The following is a 27,791-nucleotide window of genomic DNA, read 5'->3' on the forward strand; positions in this document are numbered from 1 at the left end:
GCACTTTTCTCGCACCCGCGTGGCTCACGAATGATGGGTTTGGTTTTGGTGCAATGCTGACCGTTGATCACCGTTAATGAGATCAATGGTCACCATTCGATCGGGTGTGGTCAAGAGGAACAATTCAAAATTAATAGTCATTAACTGTTAACAACCTTTTAAACAGTCACAATGTTTGAAATTGTGACTGTTCAAGGTGCCTTCTCTGAACCAGCACCTACCTTGTCTTCATACATCTTCATAAACTATTTAAGGAGCATGAATCCGACTTCAAAAACACACATTTTCGATATTCAATTTTTCTCTCTCTCAGTCCGGTCTACTACAGTCTCACAGAAGGTTTCTTTAGAGATTCTTCAACTTTATTGGTTGCATATTCTCACCCAAGGCTCTCTTGTATCGTAGGAATGGATTTCTCTGCAATCCAACAGCAAACTCAGTAAAACTGAGTGGGGGCAAATAACATTCTAAAGACAGTGTCTTCAGACGTGCCTCAGAGCTTCTCCTCCAAAGTTATAGTGACCCTATTTTCCAACACTCACTGGTAAAAGGTGACCGAAAAACCACCGTGATGGAAAACTGGGTTGAGTGTAGTATTGACAATGGTTCTAATTTCGAGGGAGTAGTTACCTTCTTCATGAAAGGGCCTAACATAGAATCCTACGATGCTAGATCCTTTCCCAATAGTGGAAAGTATTTCTTGATAATGCTCACTGAATTAGTAGACCAAGATTTTGGCATCCTACAAGCAAGAAAATTGACCAAGGCAAGCAAAGGAATCTGACTAGAGCCGCACGAAAGCTGGATTTGGGTAGGATGGCGAAAGGTAAAATGAAAGTTCTAGAAACTGAGCCCCTGGAAAAGATTCAAAAAAAAAAAGAAAAGACAATGGAGTGATAATCAAGGAACCCTGCGAGACAAGTACATGAAGACCTACAAAAAGACAAAAAAAGAGCTGGAAAGATTTCATGAGTAGTAGGTCGGGTGTTGAGAGGGTTAGAACTCTTCAGTCCCTAGACCCGAATTGGGGTGGCTACCAACAAAAAGGTAATTCCTGTAGTAGACCCGGTTCTCTCTCCCTTTTAAAAGATGATAAGGTTTGCAAAGGAGCCTTGATTTCCCAAGTTTTCTTAACAAAGCAAGGGACATACACTCAAGAGATCAGCATGGAAGAACAAAGCATCGAGGCTGGGTTGGATCAGAGAATTGATGTTGTTAACGAGGCCAATCTTAATGATATTGATATCGGCGATGAGGTATAGTGTCCATGCTATTGCTCTAGTTTCTTTTTTGATTATGTTAACTGCTTGAATTTTTGGGGAAAAAGAACTTTGTTTAAAATGCATAAGTTGCTTCCTAGCATGAAACATAATTGCCGAGCTCACTACTCCCCTGTTAGTAACAGAAGCACCAGAAACTGCCCAAAAAAATCCTCTAGGTGCTTCAAGGGGGGTTAAGAAATGTATTTCCTTGAGCTGAGCATCCTTCACTTACACCAAATCGGGCTTCTTTGTTGGCCCTTATGCAAAAATTTGTAAAGGATCTTGCATCAAAACCAGTTTGGTTTCCAGATTGTTGAAATGCTATTTCTCTCCTTTGTTATAGATAGAGTTGTCTTCTTTTCTTTTGAGTTGGGTTCTCTTAATGTGTCTGCCAGATGTTGAAAATACGTGGGTTAAGGTGGCTGTCCCGCAACAGCCCCCAAGGGACAATGAGAATTTTCAATTGGAATAGTCAAGGGATTGGGTCTCCCAAGACAATTACAAATTTGCTAAAGACCCTTAAGGACAAACAAATAAATATTTGCTTTCTCTTCGAGACCAAGACATCTCTTCTTAGGTGTCGGAGGAAATTGAGAAGACTTTGGGAGTGGAATTGCTGGGGGTGGATGCCTGTGGGGTATAAAGGGGGATTGGCTCTATTTTGGGAAAAACAAATTAAGTTCACAATTGTTGGAGCTGACCAAAACTTTATCCATGCAAGAATCTCTGATGATAACTTTGGTGACTGGTACTGCTCTTTTATTTATGGTGAGCCTAAAGCTAGCAAGAAAAGGACTTTCTTTGAAAAATGGCAAAATCTCTCCCAGGTGTTTGTAGGCCCCTGGCTGTGTGTTGGGGATATGAATATGTACTTCAGCAAAAGCAACGAATACGGGGGAAAGCTGGCAAAAAGGACAATCATCTTCAGAAATAGGAAGGTGATAGTTGATTGTGGTTTAAACATTCTAGAGAGTAAGGGTCCAGTTTACACATGGTCAAATAAAAGGCAGGGGATAGAAAATGTAAGAGCCAAGTTGGATTGGGTTCGCTCAAATGCAAATTGGAGGCTTCTGTTTCAATGGGTTGGAATTAGAGTCCTACCTGCCTCAAGATCAAACCATTTTCCCCTTGTTATTGATAATGAGGTCCCTCCTACTAAAAAGTGAGGCCCTTCTAATTCGTGGAAGCCTGGATGACCCATAATTTTAAGGAGAAATGTAAATTTCTTTGACAAATTTTCCAAAAGTGCAATAGAGAAGTGTTTAGGAACATCCAAAGTAAGATAGCTGCAATGAGGAAAACCCTAGCTAGAGAAATGAATGCCAACAGAGATGACTTTAACTTAGAAGTAGTAAATAAACTATAGGACCAACTTGACTCTTGGATGAGAAGAGAAGAGATGCTATGGGCCCAAAGATCTAGGATTAATTGGCTTAGTCTAGGTGATAGAAATACCAAATTCTTTCACATTAAGACTATTAAGAGAGGGGCCAAAAATCAAATTTCCAAAATACAGGACTCCAATGGAACTTGGGTCGAGGGTGAGGATAGGATCTCTGAAATTCTAGTTAACCATTTTGGAAGCATCTTTAAATCCTCAAACCCTTCTAGGGAAATGTTGAATATGGTGACTAGTTTTGGTAATAGCAGATTGACAGAGGATGCTAGGGACTGGCTTGGGAGAGACATTACTGAGGAGGAGATTACTATGGCTTTGTTCCAAATGGGGCCTAGGAAGGCACTTGGACCGGATGGCTTTCCAAACTTCTTTTAGAAATACTAGGGAATTGTGAAGGAGGATGTCTTTAGGTTTGTTAAGGGTTTTTTTCACTTAGGCCACCTTCTGAGGGAACTGAACACAACTTACATAGCTATGATCCCAAAAAACAAGAACCCGGAGTGTGTTGCTCATTATAGGCCCATTAGTCTATGCAACACTATATACAAGATTATCTCCAAAGTTCTAGTGAATAGGCTAAAGCCGATGCTAGACAACATTATCAACAAAAACCAGAGTGCTTTCATCCCAGGCAGAATGATAACTGACAACATCCTCATTGCTCATGAACTCATTCATCATATGAGGACCTCAAAGAGCAAGAGAGGGCTAATGGCCTTAAAACTTAATATGAGTAAGGCTTATGATAGACTGGAATGGCTTTTTCTTGAAAGGGTCCTTCAAATCTTAGGTTTTGGTCCAAAATGGATACATTGTGTAATGGAATGTGTTACCACAGTAACTTACCAAATTCTGGTGAATGACCCCTTCTGAGAAAATCATCCCAGAGAGAGGGATAAGACAAGGAGACCCTCTCTCCCTCTATCTTTTTATTCTGTACTTTGAGATGTTCTCGGCTAGCCTAACAGGCCTAGTGCAAAATGCTAAATTGTCGGGTATCAAGTTAAATGCTCATTGTCCTGTTATATCTCACCTATTCTTTGTTGATGACAACTACATCTTTATTGGAGCCTCCCTCCAAGGAGGAGCCCATGTGGTGGAAGCAATTCACATTTAAGAAAAGGCCTCGGGTCAATAGGTGAATTTTGCTAAATCTGAGGGTTTTTTTTTCAGCTTTAAAAAACACCCTAGATTCATGAGGATAATAGCAAAAAGCCTTAAACTCGAGCTTGTTAGGTGCCCATCAAAGTACTTGGGCTTGCCAACCCATATGGAAAAATCCAAAGCAAATCTTTTCTCCTATCTGGTAGAGAGGGTGCAAAAGAAAACAAATGCCTAGAATGAGAGGTACCTCACCCAAGCGGGCAAGGAGGTGCTCCTGAAATCAGTAATTGCTGCTATCCCTGCTTACTCCATGTCTTGTTTTCTGCTCCCAAAGAAAATTTTTAATGAAATTAACAAGCTTTAGAGGTCCTTCTGGTGGGGGAAAATTTCAAATGAGAAAAGCAAGATTCATTGGCTTTCTTGGGAGTCCTTAACATAAAACAAAGGCAATGGTGGCCATGGCTTCGGGGATCCTCATTGTTTCAATGTGGCTCTCTTAGCCAAGTTAACCTGGAGGCTTGCAAATAAAGAGAATAGTTTGTGGACACTAAGTAATTCAAAATGAATATTTCAAAAAAAAAAATTATTAGAAACAAGCTGCCCAGCAGGAGCATTTTGGTAGGAAGAGAACTAGTGTTAAGAGGGGCTTGTTGGTTAGTCAACATAGGTAGTGATGTTTCCATTTGGATTGATAACTGGCTGCCTGGGGTGGAGGGCTTTAAGGTTATGGGGCCAAATCCTGGACTAGGTACTCCTTAGTTTGTCAATGAATTTATTGATTATGAGAATAGGAAATGGAATACTAAAGTAATCCGGGGTTGCTTTAGTAAGATTATTGCTAACCAAATTGAAAAGATCACCTTAGCTAGGGGTGAGTGGGATGATGTCTTAGCTTGGATTTCGGTCAGTGTCAGGTCGGCCTATTTTTTGGAAAAACAAAATCAGGTCTCAAAAAACAATGGTAATAACCTTGTGCCAAGAAGCACTCTTTGGCAAACAATTTGGAAATTACCAGTGGAACCGAAGATAAAATCTTTCCTTTAGAAATGTTGTAGGAACGCTCTTCCAATTAGTTCAAATCTGGTCCACAGGAAAATTATCAACTCTGAGAATTGCAGACTTTGTGGTAAAGAACTTAAGACTATCTTTCATGCACTGTGTTCTTGTGAGGAGATAAGGAAGGTGTGGTTTGGGAGCTGTTTCAATGCAAGAATGGAGGTTTATCCCCCAAGTATAACCTTCACTGACTGGTTTGTTGGATGGATCCAATCCTGTAAAGTTTCAAAAGAAAACTCATCTTTTCTACTCCAAAACACAACCTATCTACTTTGGTTCATTTAGAAAGCCAGAAACAAAGTTATTTTTGATAATGAAAGTTTCAATGTGAATCTTATCCTTTCGGATGTTTGCAAGCAATTGTTGTTCATGATAAAGACTTCGAAGAACTTCTTAGAAGGTATGAGTGTATCTGATACAAACCAGAGCTGCAATACTTTTTGGGTGCCTCCCTGTGTAGGTGTTTTTAAGATAAATGTGGATGGAGGTTTCAAACAACGTAGTTCAGGAAGTTTTGGTGCTGTTATCAGAGATCATACTAGATTTTGCATGGCAGCCTGCTATGGACCTGCTTTTGTGGCTTCATCTCTTAAGGCTGAAGCTATTGCGGTTAGGCAAGGTTTAGACTTGGCAAAGGTAGCGGACTTCTCTTTTTGTGTTCTTGATTCTGACTTCCAGGAGATTGTAAATGCCTTTCAGAAAGGCTTCTCTAAGGTTCCTACTATTGTGAAATCCCTGCTAAAGGATATTTTGAATGTGGCTGCGACTTTTTCTGTTTCTTTTTCCTTTGTGAACAGGAGTTGTAATTCCGATGCTCATACTTTGGCTCAGAGAGGTTTCCAGGATCGGGGTCTGCTTATTTTCGACTGTCTTGCTTGGATTCAATCCATTGTTAGCTCTAATTCAGGCTAACCTCTCGAGAGTCATTCCTTTGTTCTTTGTTTGCTAGTTTAGTTTTAATGAATGCTTTTGCATATAAAAAAAGTATATATATGTATTAAGTATATATATATATATATGTGTGTGTGTGTGTGTGTGTGTGTGTATTAAGTATATATATGTATATATATGAATTAAGTATATATATATAATAATAATAATGTGTGTATGTATATATGTGTATAAATATATATTTTAACAATAAATAATGTATAAATATATTTTAGATATGTTATATATATTATTTTATATTTGATTATGTTTTTTAATTTAGTTTTTATTTTTATTTTTAATTTATAAAAAATATTAAATAAATGCAATTTGAGGCCAAAATAGGAGTTTTTTCACAAAAATAATGGGGTAAAGTTATGGCCTCCAAAAGTTTTGCATGCATTGAGTGTATAACCTACAACCTAGTTACCAGGTCAAATGGGTCAATGGTCGAATTGGCCCAGTCGAATGGTTCTTGACCAAGTCAACGATTTTTTACGGCTTGATGGGTCTTGACTAAACTAGACCTAAAATCCTGGTTGGGTGATGGTTCAAATGGTTCGATCATCCAAGTCAATACACATAAATCAAGGCTTGCTTTTGCAAGTCTCTATGCATACAGATCTGCATAATGGGGGAAATGTGAAGTGGTGCCTATGTAGCAACATTTATTCAATAAACACCCATGGTTCCAAACACTACCTAAGTTAACACAGAAATTCAAGTCAAGTCTAGTACATGGCATGGTGCACATTTGGCTTCCAATTGCTTGAGCATAAGGTTTGTTTTCCATTTCTTGTTTTTCTTCATCTTGTGTAGGACACATTTCTCTTATTAGCTTAACTCCTATGGTTATTGATGTGTCTACTAGGTTATAGTCATCCAATCTAAATCTCTTCAAAACAATTTCAATGTATCTCTCTTGTGATAATTCTAATGTCTTGGATTTTCTATCCCTTTTAATTTTTATTCTTAAGACGTAAGAAGCATTCCCTAAGTCCATTTCAAATTAAGAGTTCATCCAAGCTTTTATATTTTCAATTAATTCTATGTCATTACTAGTAATTAGTATATTATATACATAAAGAGATAGTAATACAATGGAACTCCCACTATTCAAAACATATACATAGTGATAAAATACATTTGGATGAAAGCCAAGTTTTACAATTGCATTGTGAAAGTATAATCCCACATGCGAGATGATTGTTTTAGACCATATATAGATCTTTTTAATTTGTAGACCTTTTATACTTTCCCTCTTATTACATTAACCTTCAGGTTGATGCATGTAAATCTCTTCATTTAATTCACCATTTTAAAATGCTTTTTTTACATTCATTTGATAGAATTCCTAATTATAATGAGCAACTAATATCGCAAGTATTATTCATATACATATGTAAATCTAGCTACAAGGAAATACATTTCGTCAAAATCAGCACATTTTGTTTAGGTGTACCCTTTTGCTACTAACCTAACTTTATATTTTTTCTATTGATCCATCAGATTTTAGTTTTTTCTTGAATATCCATTTATAGCCTACAACTCTTCTTTCCTTGGGCAATTCTACTACTTCCTATAGTTATTTTTTATCATTGAATTAAATTCTTTATCCATGGCAAATTTCCAACTTTTATGGTCAAGAGAGGACATGGCATTATGAAAACTTAGAAGGTCACAAGAATATGTTTCATGGTTTAATGCATAATCAGCTATATAATTGTTTTGGAAAGTATAATAATCCTTATATCTAGTGTATGGGATCCTTTCTCTTTGGATTCTTGAAATTGTATTAAACTTTAATGGTTCTAAATTTTCAAAAATTTTAGTAACTTCATCCTTTTCTATTTCAAAATTTTCAACTAATTTCTTAGGCTGATCTGAGTCAATTTCATCTTCTAAGAATACATCCTTGCTTTCAATTAAGTCTATTGTTCCATCAGATTTGTATCTCACAAACCTGTAACCTTTCGATTATTCTAAATAACATATAAATATAGCTCTAACACTCTTCTTATCCAATTTGTTCCTAAGTTGGTTTGGTATCCAAAAAGTGCAAGAACCCCATATTTTTAAATTAGTGAAGTCATGTTTTCTCTTAGTTCATAGTTCATATGGAGCTAGTTTAATGGTTTTGGTTGGGACTCTATTTAAAATGTAAACAACCGTGGATATTGCCTCCACTCCCCAAAAAAAAGTTTTCCTAAGTTAAAGCGGCTTAGCAGGGATCTTGTCATTTCTAGAAGAGTCCTATTTCTTCGTTCTACTACTCCATTATGTTTGGGTGTATAGAAAATTGTCAATTGGTGGTTTATTCCATTTTTTAATACACAATTCATTAAATTGTTTGGAATATACTCACCACATCTTTGAGTCCTAGTCTTTATGTTTCTACCAATTAGGTTTTCGATTAATGTATAGGAATTCATTGGCTTTGCATGGTTGTCCAAAAGTGAGAATAGAACCCACCTACCAACATGATCTGATACTGCACATCTCACCATGAGACTGGAACCCACCATAAAAGTGAGACCCGCCATGTATGAAATGAGCGGTGTTAGATCATGTGGGTAGGTAGTTGGAACGTGCTTTGATGGTTGGTGATCCGAACTCCATTTCATGAGTGAAAATGGAATACAAAGCTATAGGTAATGTGATATAGATGTGGGAAGAGCTTGTGCACAGTATATTCAAGCCCAAATTCAACATGTTTCTAGAAATAGGGGTGGATTCAAGTCAAGCTTGGGTCATTAAGAAAGAGCATGAGGCTTGAGCTCGGTTCGAGCTCGACTGTGAGCCAAATGTTTTATAAAATAAAAAATTATTTTTTATTTGATATTTAAAAATTAAGAATTATAATAATTAGTTATTGTTATTATTATTATTATTATTATATACAAATAAAAATATTATATATATAACATTTTTATTTTACATATATTATTTTGGAAAAACTCTAGATTAGTACCTTGTATTTTGGGTTTAGTGTCACTTTGGTCCCCGAACTTTAAAACGTGGCAATTTAGTACCTGGACTTTCAAAACGTGCCAATTTAGTACCTACCATTAACCGGTTGTTTGTTAAGTATCATTTGAAAAGACACAAAGACCCTTCAAGTGTCATCTAATTGTCTTTATCCACCATTCAAACATTAACAAAAAATGAAGAGAGAGATATAACTCCAACTTTTTTGAATAGAAGTGGCAAGAATTTGAAACTATTCATTTTTTATCAACATGTAGATGGTCGATAAAAAAATTGCATAACACTCAAACGGTATCGCATTTTAAAATTCGAGGAATAAAGTGACACTAGCCCAAATTACGGAGTACTTATCGGGAATTTTCACTATTATTTTCTATATATAAATATAATATTGTTATATTTATTATTTAATATGTATGTATGTCACATATGGCTCGATTAGGAAACGAGTCCAAAATCGAATAACTCGTAAAAAGTTCGGACTTCGGAGTGGGTCGTGTCGCTTTTTTCTCTTTCCCTCTCAAATCGTCTCGAGTCTGAGAGAGTCTGTAGTCTTGACTCTGCGGACTCTGAGAGTTTGTGAGGTACGCTTCTCTTCTCTGCTGTCACTTCATCTCTTCTGTCGTCTTTGGAAGACTAGAAAAGAGCCGTTGGCATTGTTGCTTGGTTCCATCATGATTCTAAAGTTTTAGGTTTTTTTTTTTTTTTTTTTCTTCTGGGATAGTTTCTAGTTCTTGAGTTTATTTCACCGATCGCGAAGTCCGGTACTCAGGCAAGAACTTAACGTTATTCAAGTCCTAGCCCTAAGAACTCACCAGGTAGGTGGAACTGTAGGACAACTTTTGTGATATTAACTTATTTATTCTCTTCTTTCTTGGTTTCTTGCTTTAGACTTCGTTTATGCCTTAGTAAGCTTAGCTACTTCACTATTAGTAAATATCAAAGAACAACGACAGTTGTCTCTTGATTATGCTTGGACTCCATTGACGTCTTATACTAAAGAGAAAAAAAAAACGCTCCACTAACGTCGCTTTTGTATTGATGAATCATTCTCTCTAACTTTTTGGCAATATTTTGTTGTAAGCTGATATTTTCAACTGAAAGAGTGAGGTTGAGTTTGCCTAAATATAAAGGGAAAATTTATATTACCAGTTACCTGCAGATTCTTAAGAAGAAATTGCTTCTTTGTGCATGTTAGCATGGGTCTCTTTAAGTTGAGCGGAAACATTGGGAACTTACGGTCAGATTATACGCATGATCCAACTATAGCTAGAAATCGTAAGAGAAGGCGCCTAAATTCTGGTGGGTTTAAGCCCGATTCTTTCATTGGCAATCGGGAAGAAGCCTTGCATTCAGACCCTGAGGATCAAATTCCGACAGATGATACTGAGGATCAAGTGGATGGCGACTACAAGATCTTCCTGAAAATTCTAGGTGTGGACTCTGATGCAGAATCTACGGAGAATGACGTGGATCCTGATTATAAAATGTTCATGGACAATTTGAAAGAAGATGGAAAATCTTTTATATATGAAAGAATGAAAAAAAATGGTAAATTTGTTGCAATAAGGTATGCGGAGGAGGATGATTTGAGTGATAAGAAAAAAATAGAAGGCCAGAGTTCAGGAGATCATTTTCCAAGCGGTGAAGGAAAGGATTCTATGTTGGAAGAAGATTTGAAATTGGAACCATTAACTCCTTGTGGGGAAGATAGCTGTGCGATTAAGAAATATTGTCCCGTGGGTTTTTATACTCCGTTCCCTGATTCCAAGAATGAAACAAAAATTTCCACGGTGGATGAAAGCTATGCTATGTTCCTAAAAAATGTCAAAGTGGACGGTTATTCAATGATTCTGGTGGATGAAGATGGTAACACTGTGAAATATGAAGATGACTATCCAAGCCCAACTAAATCAGAATCACTGGGAGCAGAAAGTCCTTTGGATTGTAGTGCACAAGATTTAAATTCATCCGTAAGTTTTCTGTTTTTGTTACTGTCTATGTTGTGTTTTTATCCTTTTTTGGGTGTTTTATTTCAACTAATTCCTCTTTACCCTTCATAATGCAAATTCTAGATGGATGAAAGTGACTGTAGTTGCATTGAGAGTCAGATGGCGAGAAATCTCTCTGAATACAGGGACAACCTTATTGCTGCCCTTAGGAAGCCTTATAGTTGGACAGAATACGAAAAATTGTTGAGTGATGCAACTAATCAAAAGCAGGTTGAGCGGCATAGAGACTTGCGTGGAGGGTTAAAAATTTATCAAACGGAGCAAACTGGTGCATCATATGTGGATTACTTCCCCGGTAAGTGGAATATTGCAATAGTATTTCACGTTCCTTGACTCTGTGTCTTTGAATTATGCCATTTATGACGATAAGTCTAAGATATCTCTCTTACAGCTGTTGTTTTGGATGGTCTGTAAATTGTTATAAAATTTATCCTTAGGTATTGGGTTTCAGGTGTGGAACTATATTTCTTGTTATTGTCAAGGTTTAAACAAATTGAAGCATAATAATGAGGAGAAAATAGAAACCAGGTGTTGCAATTTGTTGGGTAGTCAAAATTTTCAACTGCTCTAGTATCTCTTCTATTTATAATTTTATATGTTAAGAAATTATTTATGATTGCTGAAATGCCTATAGGGAGGTTTGAACAAGTTCTAGTTTCAGGATGTAAGAGGGAAGAATGAGAGGAGTCTCCCAATATTTTAGTAGGCACACTACCAAGTACCAACTCCAAAATTTCCTGGAGTTAAGGAGTAACCTTCAAAGGAAAGTTTGACGGTTCTCTGTAGGAGACTGTCTGTGTGTTTCTCCCTGTCAACAAACCAACGAACTTCAAATGATCTGCCAGCCTCTGGAGGAGAGGATTGAATGGTGTTGAGGGCCTTTTTGTTTTGGGGGAGATAGATGAAGATGGGTAGATATGGTTTTGAGGAAGTGTTGAATGGTATTGAGGGTTGGTGCTTTTCAAGTTTGAACTTTCTTGTTTTATGTCTGGATTTGATTGATCACTTGACCATTATTATTGATAAATTATAAGAGATAGTAGGATGTGGCATGGAAATATCTGTTTGAATTTAGAAATGCAGCAGGTGATCCAGAATACTGTTATGGTAATCCAGGATAACTAGGAATAGGAGATGTGATCAGAAATGAAACTGGAGCTCATAGTTTTCAAGGCGCCAAGGCGAGGCTAGGCAATAGGGGGGCCTTGTCGCCTAGTCACCTAGGCGATGGATTTTTAAGTAAAAACCACATATCCTAGGGTAGTTCCCTAGGTTCCATAACCATCTTTCCTTAATAACTATCCATAATTTTCATAAGAAAATTATAAACTTCATGTTTAAGTCTAGAAAATCAACATATTTATGAAAAGTAGAAGAAGAAATAAAAGAAAATTCAAAAAAATAGGAAAAGAAGAAAAGAAAAGGTGGAAGAAGAAGATGTGGAAGAAGAAATGTGTTGATTAGACAAAATTTTAAGTTCTTCCCTTATTGATTCAGATTTTGAAGTCTTTGAGGGTTCAATACAACAGTTAGCAATGTTTGTGTTGATTAAACCCTAACAAATAAGAAGATAATAAAAGAAATTAGTTTATAAACATAAAAAATGAATATTTTTGTTTAATAATGTCTATTTTATAATTATTATAATCTCAAAATAATAGCAATGTAACAGTATGTTATAAGACAGTATACAAAACTGCTTGGCGGCTGGGCGAAGATGATGTGAAAGAAGAAATGTGTTGATTAGACAAAATTTTAAGTTCTTCCCTTATTGATTCAGATTTTGAAGTCTTTGAGGGTTCAATACAGCAGTTAGCAATGTTTGTGTTGATTAAACCCTAACAAATAAGAAAATAATAAAAGAAATTAGTTTATAAACATAAAAAATGAATATTTTTGTTTAATAATGTCTTTTATAATTTCTATAATCTCAAAATAATAGCAATGTAACAGTATGTTATAAGACAGTATACAAAACTGCTTGGCGGCTGGGCGAGGCGAGTTTCCAAGGGTGGGCCTTGGCAACTATGCTGGAGCTACATCGATGAGTTTTTCAGGTTCAGCTGGAGATAGGAAACTCCAATGCCTTTGCCTCCCAGGGCCGTAAATATTCAATTTGATCCCTAGATCTGCCAAAAGCCTTGCCAGTTCTTTGGAAAAGGCTGGGGGTTACAAGAACTGAATTGGATTGGTGGCCTCTAGGCCCAGGGTTTAACCTATAGAAATGTTAACCTTGGACTGTTTTTATTATATTGGTCTTCATATCCCTATATATGGTGAATGTGGGGGGTTTCATTACTTAATAAATGTTCAAGTATTCTTGTTGATAAAAGAAAACAGAAAAGAGAAAGAAATACAGTAGATAAGTTTGTAGGAGGCAGTATGGTCATGGAGGTTTCCAGTCAAGCCCAGAGATGTGCTTCAGTTTGAGGTTGAGAATTATAGGGTTGAATAGTATAATAGCAGAGGATCAGGGTCCCATAACTTAATAAGAGAACTAAGGAGATAAAAGAAATGATTGACTCTCAAATGTCAACTCTGACCAATAGATATGCTGATGTGGAAATTGAATGACATTATAATCATATTAAGGAAAAAATATGTAGATACATGATAGCATGATATGAGTGCATTTTTTTGGGTATGTTCACATGTTGCAAACATTGCCTTGTAATGGTTATATTGATTTTGATTGATATTTTCTATTAAAGCTCCAGAAAATAATTTGTGGATAGTCACCTAATTATTCTATCTCTGGCTTGGCAGTCCAAAAAGTTTATTTATTTCATTTTAACAAGTGTCAATTCCTGAATTTTTTAGCTGCAAATTTGTTTTATTTGTTCATTTTGTAGATTTTTCTGAGGTGCTTAAATCAGTTCAACGTAATCGTCGTAGAGCTTTGAACCTGTTGCGGGGATTTTTCTTTTATCTGAAGGTGATTTTTATTTGATCTTCATTTGAATATGTACTACTATATGTTTTTTAGTTGTACAATGTACTATTGTAGTTTACGAGTTTCTCTTTTGTTTGGTTTTTGGAACATTCTGGAGTTGGCTTGAAAGTTTCCCTTTTGTTTGGTTTATGTATCTCTCTTTGTTTTGTTAAGTGTGTCCCCTTTTGTTTGTTTCACTCTCTCTTGTAGCTTTGTTTTCTGGTGATACCTCATCACTATCAGATGTACTACTTTCTTTTATTAATAAATTTTCTTTTTATTTATTACCAAAAAATGTACTATTATAGTTTACACATTGCTTTTGGTGTTATGTGTTAATGCAGATAGATGTACCACTACCACCATCAATCCACCCAATATTATTGAATATATAGGGGAAGCATTATATATTTGTTTATAGGAATAGGAAAAAGTGGGGCACTGTGCCATTATTTCGACAAGAAAAATACTAAATATCAAAAACAGAATAAAAATCTTTAGAAAAACTGTAAAGTGCCAATTGATGTACCTTTTGTGTGTTCCCCTTGAGTTTTGGAGACGAACTCCCTTGGCCACAATATATTCTCAAGAATCTTGGTTACTATGAATGGTCTGTATGAGAAAGGGCCATTACCCAATGTTGGTCCCAGCCATTTGGAGTTTGGGATGAGTAGACTGGATATGGACATAACCGTTATAACTTTCTTGTATGTGAAGTGGTTTTTCTTAGATTCAAACCTATCTTCTCGTGCCTGCAAGCCCAAAATTGTACCATTGCACCAAGCATGGCCCCTAACTTCAATATACTGCAATATGTAAATCAACATTCTTGAAGAAATATTTCGAAAAGGCTGTTAGCTCAGTCAGTATAGTGTTATTGACATGAAGGTTTAAGTCTTGTAGGGTTAAATTGTTGAAACTCCAAAAATCATAGGTGCAGCCCATGGTGCTAAATTTACCTACTTGGGTTCAAATTCAAGTTTTTTTTTTTTTTTTTCATGGGGCTACACAATGGGGGGCAACCTGTTCCCCATACCCATTAACCTCCAACCCTGGTGGCAATGGGATTTGATCCCAAGTCTCCACTACAACCAGCCAGGGAACTTATCAACTGAGCTACCAGCAGTTGTTGCATCAAATCAATGTTAATTCACCAAATGTAGCAAGTTAGCAACAAGCCAGGTGAGGCACACCTCACAAAAAGAGCCATGCCTGTTAATCTGAACCTTTAAAAACATTGATCAGGACCTATGACTGGATTGGTCCCACCCAAACCTCTGCAGTAAAGATTAGCATGGTTGATGACTTTTAGTCATCTAGTTTATAGTAATGTTTGGAATATTCCCAGGTGTAGGTGTGTAGCCAAGCATTAATAAAAATTTTCTCCATTGTGACCATATTGTAGTCCATGACTATCATCTCCATTATAACCATATGGTAGGCTGCTGATCCTTTGACACTGGGACAAGTTGCAAGTTATGTGATTAAAAACGCCAATAATGTGGCTAAGTAATTTTTTTACATGTTGCTGTTTTTTATCAGCTTGCACATATTTGCTATTTTCAGAGGTTTTACTAAGCTGTTTCACTTTAGTCTTCATTTTTCTTTGCTGCATTTGATAATTTGATTCTACCTTATATATTCCATTAAATATTGGAATTTTTTTTGGGTTTCAGCATAATGTTAGGTTTTGTAAGCTGATGTTGACTGAGGTTATTCCATGTGCTTCATCCAAAATGCTGTTCCATGTGTTTCAACAGATATTTCATTGAATCAGCTGATGTTGGCATTTAATAGTTTCAATTTCCAATGGCCTTTCTGTGAAAATGCTAGAAAAAGATACCCTAACACATTGAGTCACTCGGGAACATAAAGAATCTCTACAGAGAGTTAAATCTATATTTACATGCAGTATGGACTATACAGCGCTGTTTTGGCTAAACCAACTAGTATATTCTATTAAATGTGTAATTTTATACTTCTAACTTGCCACAAGCTCAAGTCCAACTGAATTATAGAATATGACAAATTGGTAGCTTGAGGAGCTGCATCTAAGGGCTTATATAGATTTGTATTTATATGATTTTCACTAGCCAATACACAAGTTCTTCCTTGCAATTTTTCTTTTTTAAGTTCATTTATTCCTAATAGATCAAAATATTTTCTGATACATTTGGTTGCTGTATATTACTCTTATGCAGAATTTATCGCATGAAGGAGCATTTAAGCCATGGTCAGACCCCTCTATTTTGGGTATATTGCCGGGAGATGATGAATAGAACCTGGTAACCAGCAATTCAGATTACACTGGCCCACAGATGAGAAGTTGAATGATTATCTTGTCAAAATCCTTCATATTCTACATACCCAGACGCATGCACTATTTGCTGATTATGCCAAATCGTAGTTTAGACCAATTGCTTCACTCTCAGATTACCACCGGCTGGAACTTTTTAAAGTCTTGGTTTTTATGGCAATTGCTTCATGGTTCACTCTCAACTCTCAGATTACACGGTTGTATCCAAAATCCAGATTTTTTTTTTTTTACTTATACAGCCTGAGCAGCTGGTAGTGTTACACAACATATCTGCTGGCTTGGTGTAAAGTGAAATTTTATCATCATCAATGATATAATGTCACAACCTGTCATGCTTGTTCATTTTCCTTCTAAAATGTATCACTTACTGTACATCTGGAATTGGGTTCTCATTGTCCTTAAATAATACACGGGGTTTCCCCATGCTAAAATTTAGAACTCTAGCATTCATGTTGTACTTGATCTCCCCGTTGTATAACAGCTTCCTGATGTAGTGCTCTATGTCTGAACCAATCAGTCGGAGTGTGTATTCCGTCAATGGAGCACCCTGATCACATAAAAATTCTGTTAGAGTCGGCTGTAGAGGGGTAGTATAGGTATTTTACATTAAGTTATATGTTAAATGTAATTACAAGTAGATCTTAAGTTAGCTGATGCGTCTCTCACTTAAGTGAGGGCATAAGAGTAATTATGATTTGCTTAGAAAGGTATAAATAAAGCCTGGCTGACTAGAGAGGGTGATTTTTCTCTCTAGTTCGATCAGAACAGGTTTCTCTTCTCTTATCCTTCTCTTTTTTTTTCTTTTTTTTTCCTCTTCTTCCTACTGTTTCTACAGGTTCTTCTTCTTATTATTATCTGGATGGAATTATAAGGACGTTATACATGAATTCTATCAAATTCAATATCTAAAGTCAGATCTCAACCAAGATAGGCATTTTGCAACATGAAGTTAGGTGCCATAAGAAATTTCCTGTTGGCCTCAAATGATGAGTTCTTAAGCCTCAAGTAATTGGAATTCAGACACAAGATCTGACAGTGAGCCAAGGAATGGCTCTGCTTATTTCCCTCTTCACGTATTCAGTCTCAAATAAAATTCCAATACAAAGGTGCAATGGTGTCTACGAAAACCATGAAGGGGAGTCCTTTAAATTCGGATGCAGCTTCAAAACCAAATACGCGTAGTGCCACCGATCCAAACGGAGAAAACTATTGTAATTCGTTCTAGATTACTCTTGTTTATATTCGGTAGGCATCAAGAGTCGGGACTATGATTCTTTGGTGTTAAATACCACTTGGATAAAGCTAGGCCACCCGGTAACTCCAAATAAGAGACAGATTGGTATACAAACAGTATCCATGTCTGAATCCGAATTTGAAACTGAGCTGATTAAGGGTTGTTTGAATTCAACCCATTTATAATTGAATGATGCGCAATCTTAGTCACATTTACTTCATTTTCTTAAATTACATATAAAATTTTTAATAATTTTTATTTTAATTTGTTAATGGTATTTATCGATCTCTGAATTCAACCCGAAATAAGGTTCGGTTCACATCCCAATTATTAACAAATCAAATTTGGATCTATATACAATTCAATTTGATCAGTTTGCAGCCTCATCAAGCTGCTAATGCATCATATGTTTAATCTGTACCGTTTGATTTAACTTTTAAGCCTCATTTTTTTTATCCTAGTTTTGTGCTAAAGCTTCATCCATCTGAACTTTGTTAGAGTTGAAGATAACAAAGGTTCCACTGGAATCACTTAAGAAAGCAAGCCATTCTAGATTTGTTTTCCCATCAAATTCCTACAAAATAGAATCACTTAGGTTATGTTTGGTTTGTAAGGAAAGGAAGGGAAAGGTAAGGAAACTTTACAAGTCTTGTATAGATTTATCTATCTTTTCCTTACTTTCCCTACCTTTTCCTTCAAACCAAACTTAGCCTTAAGGGTTTTATCTTCTCATAATGATTAAAATGCACTAGTAGCCTGAAATCAAAATAGTTTACTAGTTCAAAGTTCAAACTACAAAAGCTTGAACAACAAAGCCAATTCTGCAATGTTCCTTTAAGCTGTGTTTGGTTTGAAGGAAAGAATAGGGAAAGGAAGGGAAAGATAAGGAAATCTTTACAAACCTTGTATAAGTTTTCCTAACTTCTCTTCCTTTCCTTACCAAGCCAAACATAACTTTAAAGAACCATTTTTGAAGGATTTGCCAAAATGGTTTTGGATTCTAAATTTGTTTCAAATTTTTTAAGTTGGGTTCAGATTAAACTTTTTTTCCTGAATAACAAACCAAGGAGATTACGTTGAAATTACCTCATAGTGATCGACCAGCTCCTGGAAGTAAGCGTAGACCTTGTTGCACGTCTCAGTCGTCCATACAAACTCATCGGTTGGATCAAGGATAAGGGTGAGCTTATCCATCTGGGTCTGATCGAAGGCGTTGGTCTCTGGGTCGATGTAGGCAGCGTAGATCCTCACATGACGAGTGACACTGCTGAGCCACTGCCCACCATACTCTCTGCTCATGTTCTTGCTCTTCACCATAACCTGCGGCTCCTGTTGTTTTGGCTGTTGCTGCTGCTCCAGTTGTTTCACTTCCTTTGGCTCTTCTTGTTTCTCTACATTCATTTTTTCTGCTTGGAACACTTCTATCTGTTGTTGAGCTGACACAGAGAATGGCCTCCTTGCTCTTGGTCCTCTCTTCCCCCCAACCCAACCCAACATGCAGAAACTTGTCGACGTAGAGGTTGCAGCCATGGCGATTATGGTCTTTCTTTCTTTTCTTTTTCTTCCTGAATCTTACTCTCCTTTGGTGTTATATTTTATCGAAATTATATAGAGACGCTTTTTTTTTTAATTTTTTTTGGCAAATTAAGAATTTACACCCTTGTACCAGTGGATAAGGCTTTTTTGTATGCCAGAGGATAAAAGTGTGGCTTAGAATGAACACATTTTGAGTGGAGACTAATATCCCTCATGTGACATCAGCAGTACTGTTTGTGTAAGAAAGCTTGTGGCAATCTGTACAACGGTACTGCTTGTGCCTATTGTATAATTAGGATTGAGAAGATGGAAGAAAAGTTTGGGCTGTGAACCATTCAAATAGATGAGCATGGTCTTCTGGTTTGGTTTATCCTAAAAACATTTTTGATTTCTGTTATTATACGGCATTAAGAGCACTTGGGAATGTCAGGTCGTACATCTGTACCTCCCCAGACTCCGCATTGGCGGGACCCTAGTGCACTGGACTGCACTGCACGTTATATGGCATTAAGAGCAGACAAATATACGTCATTCTCGTAATCATAACCAACTATTCCATGTAATATCTATGACTGGTCAGGCAGTTGGGTTCTCTCCCAAGTCCCATCTCAAGGAATGCTTTTTAACTGGGGTGCTCTGGTTGTCCTGAATTAGTATTTAGTAGGATGTCGAGCTAGCAAGGCTGATCCAGAGAATTGCCCTGATGTTTGGTATAGTGCAAAATTGTTGGCCATGAATTCTCCATGGCGGACTTGCATTGCAATTGAGGGATCTAGATTGGTGACCGGACCTGCTTCCAACAAGATACTACAGCCGCACATCAGGAGCATCTCCCCATGAATGGTAAGGGAGATGTTACAGATGTGCGGCTCTAGCGGCCTTTTGGGAGCAGAACCAAACTCGATTGGTGGCAGTCGTATGCAACATACTTGAGGGAAAATAATGCATTGCATACCCTTAGAAAAAGGAATTTGAAGCAGACTAGAAGCTTGACCTCTTTGCTCTTTGGAGCTGGAGTCCTTATTGAGTGTTCTAAATTAATGATATATTTTGCTTTGACAAGCTAATAAAGACAAGATAGAGTATTAACTATCTAATAGTTTAAAAAGATTAAATTCTCCAAGAACTAGCATCTTTCATTTTTTAAGAAAAAAGCTGGCATATCAATGACCCCAGTATACAATAAAATACACCTGATACTTGAAGATTGTTGTTGAACCTTCGGTAGTTGGCTTGAGGGCTAAGCTGCAGTTGCAGTGATGCTTATGAGAGATCTCTAAGTTGCATATTCACTTGGATATATTAGAGGTGGGGAGGTACTTTTGGACTGGATGAGATTGATGGCTTTTGGGAAGAACCCATTGACACTACATGAGTTGAATCAATACCTTCCTTGGGGAAACTAAAATCCTTGGCGATCAAATTCATAAATCCATTCTTCCCAAGATTATAGTGCATAGGATAGCACCCTCGCTACATGGTTGCACTCAATCACCGTATGGATTGTCATTCCCCATTAAGTTCTCTGAATCAACCTCAAGCATGGAAAAAATAAGTTACCTATTGTAACTATAAATGCTCATTCAAGCAGTAAAAAATATTAGCCAAGGTTCCATAAATCATATCCGTGTCAGTTAGCCTCTGTTGAACTCGTGCACGTTGACAATTGTATAAAAATGAGCTCTCTTTGGTCTTTCCTTCATTGTGAATCTGTGATCATGTACATAATAGACATGGAATTAAAAGACTGGAAAAAAAAAAAAAAAAAAAAAAACATTCTGCAATGGCAGAAAATAACTCTTTGTAGAATTATGCATTATTTTTACAATGGATTATATTCCCGATGACAGCTCACATGCTTAGCTTTTGGGCTGCCAATGATTGGAAAAGAATATGTCAAGTTCGATTTTTAACCATGATGCGTATTGGTTTAATAAGTTCATCAGAATCATCCAATGGTAATTCTGAGGGGTCGCTCTCGCAAGAGGTTGCTTGCGTATCAGTTGGATCACTAATTTCCTTCATCTCTTCATCACTAACATCAAGGCTGATATAATCTGTGAATTTTCCTTCAAGAAAGAATATGTCTTCACTGTTCTGTGCGCTAGACAAGTCAGAAGCAACTGGCTTGGGCTCAGAAACATCAGTAATTCTGGATCCAAAGTAACGCCCACGTGTGTTCTGATGATCCTTCGACCGTTTTCTTTTCTTGCCTTTGTTTCTATTTTTTGGGTGATGAAGTTTGCACATAGACCTTTGAGGACAGATTCCTGTTGCTTCAAACGCAGGGCAGACATAGCTGTGCTTCTTACGACACTGCATGTACGTTCAAACATGTAAAAGGAATATCAAGACTAATTTACAATAGGGGAGGGGTTAGAAATACAAACTATGTGATTGAAATATGGAATTCCCAAAAAATAAGATACAACTTCGCAGTTTTTTTTCTTTTAATAAATTTTATTTTACTACCAAAAAAAATATAATCAGCATCAGCAGGGTAATAATGAGAAGCTTATTTTCTGTTTCCTTCACAAGCGCAGTTTGAAGCATTATAAAAAACATAGGCTTTTTGTATATGATAGAACAATACCTCGTTACCATCAGCACAATAGCCCCTTAGGAAACCTTCACAAACTGAAGCATCTGGGTTAACGTTTACATGCCTATATGGACAATTCTCGTTTGTACACAATCCTGTAAAGAGCCATGTCAGAGTTTTTTATCAATCATTGTTTTAGGCATTGAACTAATAAGCAAACCTACCTTGCAAAAAATAAGAACAATCCTGCATTCTTTCTGGAATGACCTGCATAAATAATAACATGAAATAAAGCAATCATGGAAGAAAAATCTAGAAAACGTATTTCTACTTTAAATGAAATTTAAGAGGCTGTATTTGGAGAATCTGTAAACCTTATGTGTCAACTTGCAGTTAGTATTTGAACATAAACCTTTCAAGAACTTTGTGCAGACTGCTATTTTGCTAGGATCATGAATATATGGACATTTTCCATTATCCTTGTTGCATTTACCAAATCTTGTAAAAAACTGGCAATACTGTTGTTTTCTAGCCAGGCGCAATCTAGCAGTGTGCAAACTCCATCGAATTTTCTCACTTGCAAGAATGCGAATCAGTTTTTTGGGATCTCTTACAAGCTGATTACCATTTCCAAGTCGAACATACCTATTCAATATCGCAAGGCATAAGAATAAAATCTTACAGATAAGTTTCTACAGATCTTTTACAATTATTTTTTCCCCTTAAAACTAATTTCTTTCACATTTACTTGTAATATTGCAGTTGCAAAAATTATGTAATTAAAAAACTAAAAATAAATGGAAATGCCCAGAAACATACTCATCATTTCCAATCACCAATCTCCTTGGAATAAAGGAATTTGTGGCTTTCTTTCCTGACTGGAGATCAACTGCACTTGATTTCTCATCTATAGAAAATGAGCATAAGAGAATGAGGCTGGTTTCTTTTGATAAATAGAGGCAACTTGTCAAAAATAAAGCACAAAATACTCCAAAGAAATAAAGAAAAGGAAAACTTGTTAATCACAAGATGGGCATTGAATCCCCTAAAATTGGAAAATGCTTTGTTTTCCACCATTGGGCAGAAAACTCATACTTGTCTCTCAAAGGAGGCCTGAACTACTAGGCCATCAATGTCTTCATACTAGTAACTCATTACTAATCCAGAGAATACCACTGATTGAATGACCATCGATGAAAATTGATGGAAACAACATTTTGATGTCCTCGTGAAACAAAAGCACCTCCATCAGAATCCTCAAGTATTAATATTAATCTCAATTTCCTGCTATGGTCCTGAAAATGGCACCACTTCTTGACAGAATTTCTATTGCCAACTAAACCTGCATAACAAGCCTTAAAATTTGAAGCAAGGGCAGCTTGTTAATCTGTACTCCAACAGATAATGGATCTTATAATCCTCTATACAACCTAGGAGTTGTTCACCCCAAAAAAATAGATTTTGTTATAGTTCTTATTCTGTAGTCCCATTAGCTGGCTAGGAGATGCATCAGCCCAATTGCATCCCCTGAAATTGGTCAAGGGAAAGGACAGATAAACCAGAACCAAACAAACAGCTGGAAAAAAGCAAAAATACCATTGATGAAGTCCTGGTGACAAAGATGATTCACTACCTACCACCAAAAGAGAGTAACAAATGTATGGAACAAGAGAATTAAGACTCAGCTGCAATAAATCTTATTGGAAGTCACAGCCAAACAAAGTCCTGCCCTAGAAGCATTTAAGGGATCCACACTCTAATGAAGGCAACTTCTTCAGTCACTAGTGAATCGATAAGAATCACTTGAGATATCTTCTTTGCTGGTTTGAGGTGGTATTGGAATATCTGGTCAATCTTGCAAAAAGTGAATCGATAGCTACAGGGGAGGTGCAAAACTTGGAGCTTCTGTCTTCTTCTTACCCTCCTTCCACCCCTAGTAATTTCTTTACCTTTCTCATTATCATAATCATTCTCTTCTTTCACCTTCTTTTTCCATTTTTTCCTTTTTTACTTGGTCTTGAATTTTCCATTTTTCCTTTTTTTACTTGGTCTTAACTTTTGCACTTTTAACCTTTCTTTTGCTTTGTTCAATCATTCTCTTTTTTCTCTTATTTCCTTTCTCGGTTTTTCTTCCTTTCCATTTACCCCACCTTCCATCCCACAAATTGGAAGTTCTCTCCTTACTTTTTTCTTATCCTTTTTAAGAAAAATTTTCTCCTGAATTTTCCCTCATCAACATTTTCTCCTTTTCTCTTTTTTCCCCTCTTCCCATTAGAATATTAACATGATACATATGCATGGATGTATATATGCCCCCCAACCAGCATTTGTATGTATATCAATCACCCTATACAGAAATAGAAGAAAATAAGGCAATCATGAACATTGGCATCATATATCAGAACTAAGACAGTAGGGCGCATCGGCCTGTGCCGGTGCTTTTTTCTCTATTTTTTTTATATTTTTTTCAAATCTGGTTCAGAGGGGTCGGTTTAAGGCCCGTCTACCCTCTGAACCGCTGTCTGACCCGAAACACCTGCTGTACCTGACATCATAACCAGTCCTGATAATTTCCTTGAGTTCCTTGTAAGCTAAAGCCCAATTCATAAAAGAAAAATCTGCATCCTTGCAGCTATCATGACTGAAACTAATCAACTATCCCACATTATAGTTGATTAAAAAAGGACAATCACAAAGAAGATGCAAAAACCCAAAAGCAAAGAGAACCCTAAGGACCGAAAAGGAAAGAAGTGGTTAAACCAGAAAACAGAAATAGACTACATAGGAAGGCGGTGCCCCAAAAATGATTCCACATTCTTGGCACTACATTTATCAAGAACCAACAAGATCTTTGGCCAGACTTCAGGTCTATATAAATAAGTTATTAAAGCCAGATAACAAAATAGAGAGCCTCCCTGGTAAGACACAGATCCAAGGCCCACCATCTGCTGAACTAATCCAGCCAATCACCATCCAAGAATCTCCACTCACAGCCACCTTCTCGATTCCAAACTACCAATATCTGTTTGCTCCATTGCAATACCTTTCCCTACCAGCTAGCAATTATGCCTCTAATCAAAGAATAACTCTTCAGATATTTGATTTTCAAGTGCTTATACAAAGAGAAACTGCAGAAGTCCTCTTTTAATGATTACTGGTCATTTTTTCTCTCATTGCAATTTTGTCAGTGCTTAGAAGAATTCCAGAGAATGGTTCTCTCCAAATCATGGTTGGATACTAATTTTCATCCTCCTACCACTAAAGACCTACCTATCAGTACAGAGTCATCACTTACAATCTTCACTCCATTCCAAAACTAAACTTTATCCAATCTCAACCAGTAAAAAGAAATGGAAATTTTCGTCCGAGCTCATAGTAATTAGAAAAAACTTCTAATACTATAGAGATCCTTTCCCTGCCTAAAAGTAATGTCAGTACCTCTATCTTAACCATGTTTGAACTTCTTGTCAGTCCTACAAGGGCCATCTAAATAAGATTTCTGACAATAGAACTTAGATATAAGGAATATAGATTGGAACATAACATTGAAGGTGTTGATCCCTTGATAACTCCATAAAAGCTACCTTGGATTCCGCATTTATGACTTTGAACTCACAAGGGAGGAAAATATAGGAGATAGAAGTTATATCCATGCAAAAGGGGAAAACATTGGTATGAAACTACCTGCAATCCTCTGCAATGTGTGCCTTGATGGATCCATTTTGTATCGCATAGAACCTATACGGAATATGCGCTCTCCTGTAAAAGTTAGATAATTAGAAGCCAATACATTCCACATAAAAAAAAGAACACCCCCACTGTTGCAAAAGAAAAAAAAAAGAAAGAATAATGAATAAAGGCATAATAATGTTTATGAAGCCTACAAGTTGTCACGGGTATGAATTTTGACACAATGTACCAAGTCTGCATCTAAAAAACAACAATTTACTAAACCTAAAAGTGCATCTGCCACACCAGGACTATTAATTGGCCTACCTGGCCGCAGCTCTATACTATGAGCTGACTTACGGGAAGATTGATTTCTATTCTTTGCAGTGGACAAAACGCAAGTAGCATCCTTCTGTTCTCTTTTCTTCCGATCAACTGCAACAACTGCCAGTGTAGCTTCCTATATCAAATAATGGGGCAGTCAGTACATCATTATAACCAACTTGTATTCTACTTCCATGAATCCAGATAGATAGGGATATTGAGCACCCCTATGATTGAGAAGAAACTGAACATTGAAACACCAAAAAAGAACATAGAACTTAAATATGGGCCAGTACGGATTTTTTTTTTTTTTTTTGATAATTGAAAATGATTTCATTAAACAAGAGAAATAAGATTTTACAAGAATCCCTTGGAGAGGCACGAGATGCAGTCTCCCTTAAATATTACAAGAGATCAGAAATAAAATTACAATGCTGCCCAGAACAAATGGTCCCTAGCAGACCCCTGTTTAGCAAGATGATATCTACATGTTATGTGCCTTGTTAAACATTTAACTTTTTTGATGAGATGTGCCTTGCTAAACATTTAACTTTTTTATGAGATCCCCTTCAATCAATAGCTTCACTCCTAGTTAATTAGCAATCTGAATTCCCTGTACTGCAGCCAATATCTCAGCTCTTGTAGAGTCCCCTATCCCTATCAGGCCAGAGAATAAGGATATGATGTTGCCATTCTCATTCCTCAATACTCCTCCAATGCCAGACGGTCCTGGGTTACCCTGGCTGCTTCCTTCAAAATTCAGTTTAAAAAATCTTTCTGGAGAAGTTACCCAAACTGTAGTGGCTCTGGTTTTTCTAACAGAAGTGTGCAACAGTGGCCCAATTCCTCCAGATGCCATCAAATGAAAAAGAGCTGAAAGAAGCCAAGGATTTCAGCCAATGGATAGCCCTGGTTAAGAGACATTCCTTCACTTCTACAAAGGACCTCTCTTCATCTTGGAAAATTCTAGTGTTTATTTCTTCCCAAATTGTCCATAGGGTGGCTGCTCTGAAACATCTCCACATACTCCTCCCTCTTTTTGTTAGGCAAGCAAAGGTAGTTGGTGAGAATAATGGTTTTACCTCTGTTGGTTGATTCCACCTACATCCAAACAAAACAAACATCCAGTCCAAAGAGGTGCAGCAAAGGAACAAGAAACCAGTAAGTGGTAATAGTCCTCACTACGAGAATTGCATAGTACATACCAGTTTGGGGTCACATGACAGGTCACGTGAGATTTTAAGTGGGACCTCCCCTCCAACTGGTTCACAGGTTCAGCCGGCAGTTCAACATCTCCTATTCTTGACAGAGCCCTCAGTCGCACCTTGTTCTTTTCCTTTTAAAGAAACAAAATTCAAATTAAAAGGGCCTGATCTTTTAGCACCTAAAACAACTACTTGAGCAAAAGAGCAGCCCTTCTTCAGATCTGAAACTTGTGTCTCATGGCTTTGACTCTCCAGCCTGCCCACACCTTTTTGCATGTTCCCCCACTGCTTGTCTATTTTCGTGAAAAGTTCAGAAGCTTTTTGGGTCACCAATTCTGAGTTTCCAGCTAAAGCCCTGATCTCCACCAGCTCATCTACTTCCTGGCAAGCTTCTTTCCACAAATTAGCTTCAATGGAGGAAGCCAGCCATACTGGAATGAATAAACCTTCGACCCTAACCAACACTTCTCTTGGAATGTCCTCAAGCCTTACTCCACTCAGAAGGATGGCAGCTGATCGAAGATCATCCTAGAACTCCCCTGCCAACCGAGCTCCACATAAGGCTGCAATAGAATCTGCTACTTTATGATTCCATAGATGGAATGGTAGCCCAACCAGACGTACTATTACTCCATCCTCAATGGAGAAAGATTTTTGGTGTCCATTTGAATATTGTAAAAGATCCCAGACTGTCTTGAATATTTACAGCTGTGATTTCCATCTTGTTATCACAGAAATCAATCACAGCCTTGCAACTGTTAAAAGGGGTTAACACAAACAGCTTCTTCAGATTGAACTTATGTATCAGTAGAGCTGCTACCTTCTTCCAATCTGTAACAGTTTTCTCTGCAACCAACACCCATTTACTGGCCCAGAGTTCCTTTTTGGCATTTACCAACACTGTTGGGTTGCTGATATTCTGTGCCATAGTCACCATCTCCTGCTCCATATTGGTATTACTGAACTCTATCTTGAAAGATTCCTCACCCTTCTCAGTCCTTCCAGGATTTTCCTCAACATTTGTTTCTTTGCAATCCAAAAAAGCCTGAAAATCTGCAGTCACATCCTTCCACCCTTTTCTGTCTCTGCCTTCTGAAAAGCATACTAGTTGTTTTCTGTTCCTTGCAAAAAAGTCTGATAGGGCTATGAAGGAGCCCTTGGCATTCTTCCTACATTCTTTCATGTACCTTCTACCAGTCTATTTAACCTTCTCTGTCCAGTTAATTGCTTGCCTTCCGAAGCTGCTTCAGAAATAAAATCTTTGACCCATTTTATTATGTC

The 27,791-nt window shown here is 37.0% G+C and overlaps 5 protein-coding genes across 13 annotated transcripts in view; 3 read left to right on the top strand and 2 right to left on the bottom strand.

The window, feature by feature from the left end:
• The first annotated feature begins 1,166 nt into the window (after positions 1-1,166).
• Positions 1,167-2,428, top strand: LOC148851843 (uncharacterized). The gene is made up of 2 exons (XM_088945712.1): positions 1,167-1,256; positions 1,658-2,428. The coding sequence occupies exons 1-2, from the start codon at positions 1,167-1,169 to the stop codon at positions 2,426-2,428; spliced, it is 861 nt and encodes a 286-aa protein (XP_088801838.1).
• A 2,795-nt stretch (positions 2,429-5,223) lies between these two features.
• Positions 5,224-5,733, top strand: LOC148851844 (uncharacterized). The gene has a single exon (XM_088945713.1). The coding sequence runs from the start codon at positions 5,224-5,226 to the stop codon at positions 5,731-5,733; it is 510 nt and encodes a 169-aa protein (XP_088801839.1).
• Positions 5,734-9,175: 3,442 nt separating this feature from the next.
• On the top strand, positions 9,176-16,446 carry LOC148851845 (uncharacterized). 6 transcript variants are annotated; one of them, XM_088946594.1, is made up of 6 exons: positions 9,180-9,323; positions 9,464-9,557; positions 9,938-10,712; positions 10,815-11,046; positions 13,604-13,686; positions 15,885-16,446. In XM_088946594.1, the coding sequence occupies exons 3-6, from the start codon at positions 9,939-9,941 to the stop codon at positions 15,960-15,962; spliced, it is 1,167 nt and encodes a 388-aa protein (XP_088802720.1). In that variant the 5' UTR covers positions 9,180-9,323; positions 9,464-9,557; position 9,938; the 3' UTR covers positions 15,963-16,446. The 6 variants fall into 6 exon arrangements, with proteins under 6 accessions (XP_088802723.1, XP_088802722.1, XP_088802720.1 ...); XM_088946595.1 differs by having other exon boundaries at positions 9,191-9,323; positions 9,902-10,712; XM_088946597.1 differs by lacking the exon at positions 9,464-9,557 and having other exon boundaries at positions 9,176-9,323; positions 9,902-10,712.
• NDHM (subunit NDH-M of NAD(P)H:plastoquinone dehydrogenase complex) lies at positions 16,279-19,025 on the bottom strand. Its single transcript, XM_088946599.1, has 2 exons — positions 18,321-19,025; positions 16,279-16,547 (listed from the first exon to the last, which is right to left on the bottom strand). Exons 1-2 carry the CDS (start codon positions 18,762-18,764, stop codon positions 16,365-16,367), a joined length of 627 nt encoding a protein of 208 aa, XP_088802725.1. The 5' UTR covers positions 18,765-19,025; the 3' UTR covers positions 16,279-16,364.
• A 1,411-nt stretch (positions 19,026-20,436) lies between these two features.
• The window catches only part of LOC148851847 (Zinc finger C-x8-C-x5-C-x3-H type family protein), a 32,746-nt gene continuing 25,391 nt past the window's right edge, over positions 20,437-27,791 (bottom strand). For 2 of the 4 annotated variants that reach the window (XM_088947058.1, XM_088947055.1), the window contains exons 4-10: positions 25,309-25,441; positions 24,997-25,071; positions 22,132-22,219; positions 21,687-21,957; positions 21,537-21,579; positions 21,364-21,467; positions 20,437-21,086 (exon numbers count right to left, since the gene is read on the bottom strand). In XM_088947058.1, the coding sequence (XP_088803184.1) occupies positions 20,667-21,086; positions 21,364-21,467; positions 21,537-21,579; positions 21,687-21,957; positions 22,132-22,219; positions 24,997-25,071; positions 25,309-25,441 (1,134 nt within the window). In that variant the 3' untranslated portion in view covers positions 20,437-20,666. The remainder of the gene's footprint in view (positions 21,087-21,363; positions 21,468-21,536; positions 21,580-21,686; positions 21,958-22,131; positions 22,220-24,996; positions 25,072-25,308; positions 25,442-27,791) is intronic. The other 2 variants (XM_088947057.1, XM_088947056.1) reach the window with 1 other exon arrangement.

The sequence above is a fragment of the Nelumbo lutea genome, chromosome 5 (assembly GCF_056320005.1).
Source record: "Nelumbo lutea isolate HS-2025 chromosome 5, American lotus-T2T, whole genome shotgun sequence".
Classification (NCBI taxonomy): Eukaryota; Viridiplantae; Streptophyta; class Magnoliopsida; order Proteales; family Nelumbonaceae; genus Nelumbo; species Nelumbo lutea.

Coding starts and splice junctions, on each gene's coding strand:
- LOC148851843 (XM_088945712.1), top strand. CDS start 1,167: ATGGAAGAACAAAGCATCGAGGCTGGGTTGGATCAGAGAATTGATGTT. Junction 1,257..1,657: donor ATATTGATATCGGCGATGAG/GTATAGTGTCCA, acceptor TGTGTCTGCCAG/ATGTTGAAAATACGTGGGTT.
- LOC148851844 (XM_088945713.1), top strand. CDS start 5,224: ATGAGTGTATCTGATACAAACCAGAGCTGCAATACTTTTTGGGTGCCT.
- LOC148851845 (XM_088946597.1), top strand. CDS start 9,939: ATGGGTCTCTTTAAGTTGAGCGGAAACATTGGGAACTTACGGTCAGAT. Junction 10,713..10,814: donor CACAAGATTTAAATTCATCC/GTAAGTTTTCTG, acceptor TGCAAATTCTAG/ATGGATGAAAGTGACTGTAG. Junction 13,687..15,884: donor GATTTTTCTTTTATCTGAAG/GTGATTTTTATT, acceptor ACTCTTATGCAG/AATTTATCGCATGAAGGAGC.
- NDHM (XM_088946599.1), bottom strand. CDS start 18,764: ATGGCTGCAACCTCTACGTCGACAAGTTTCTGCATGTTGGGTTGGGTT. Junction 16,548..18,320: donor AGCTGGTCGATCACTATGAG/GTAATTTCAACG, acceptor TTATGTGATCAG/GGTGCTCCATTGACGGAATA.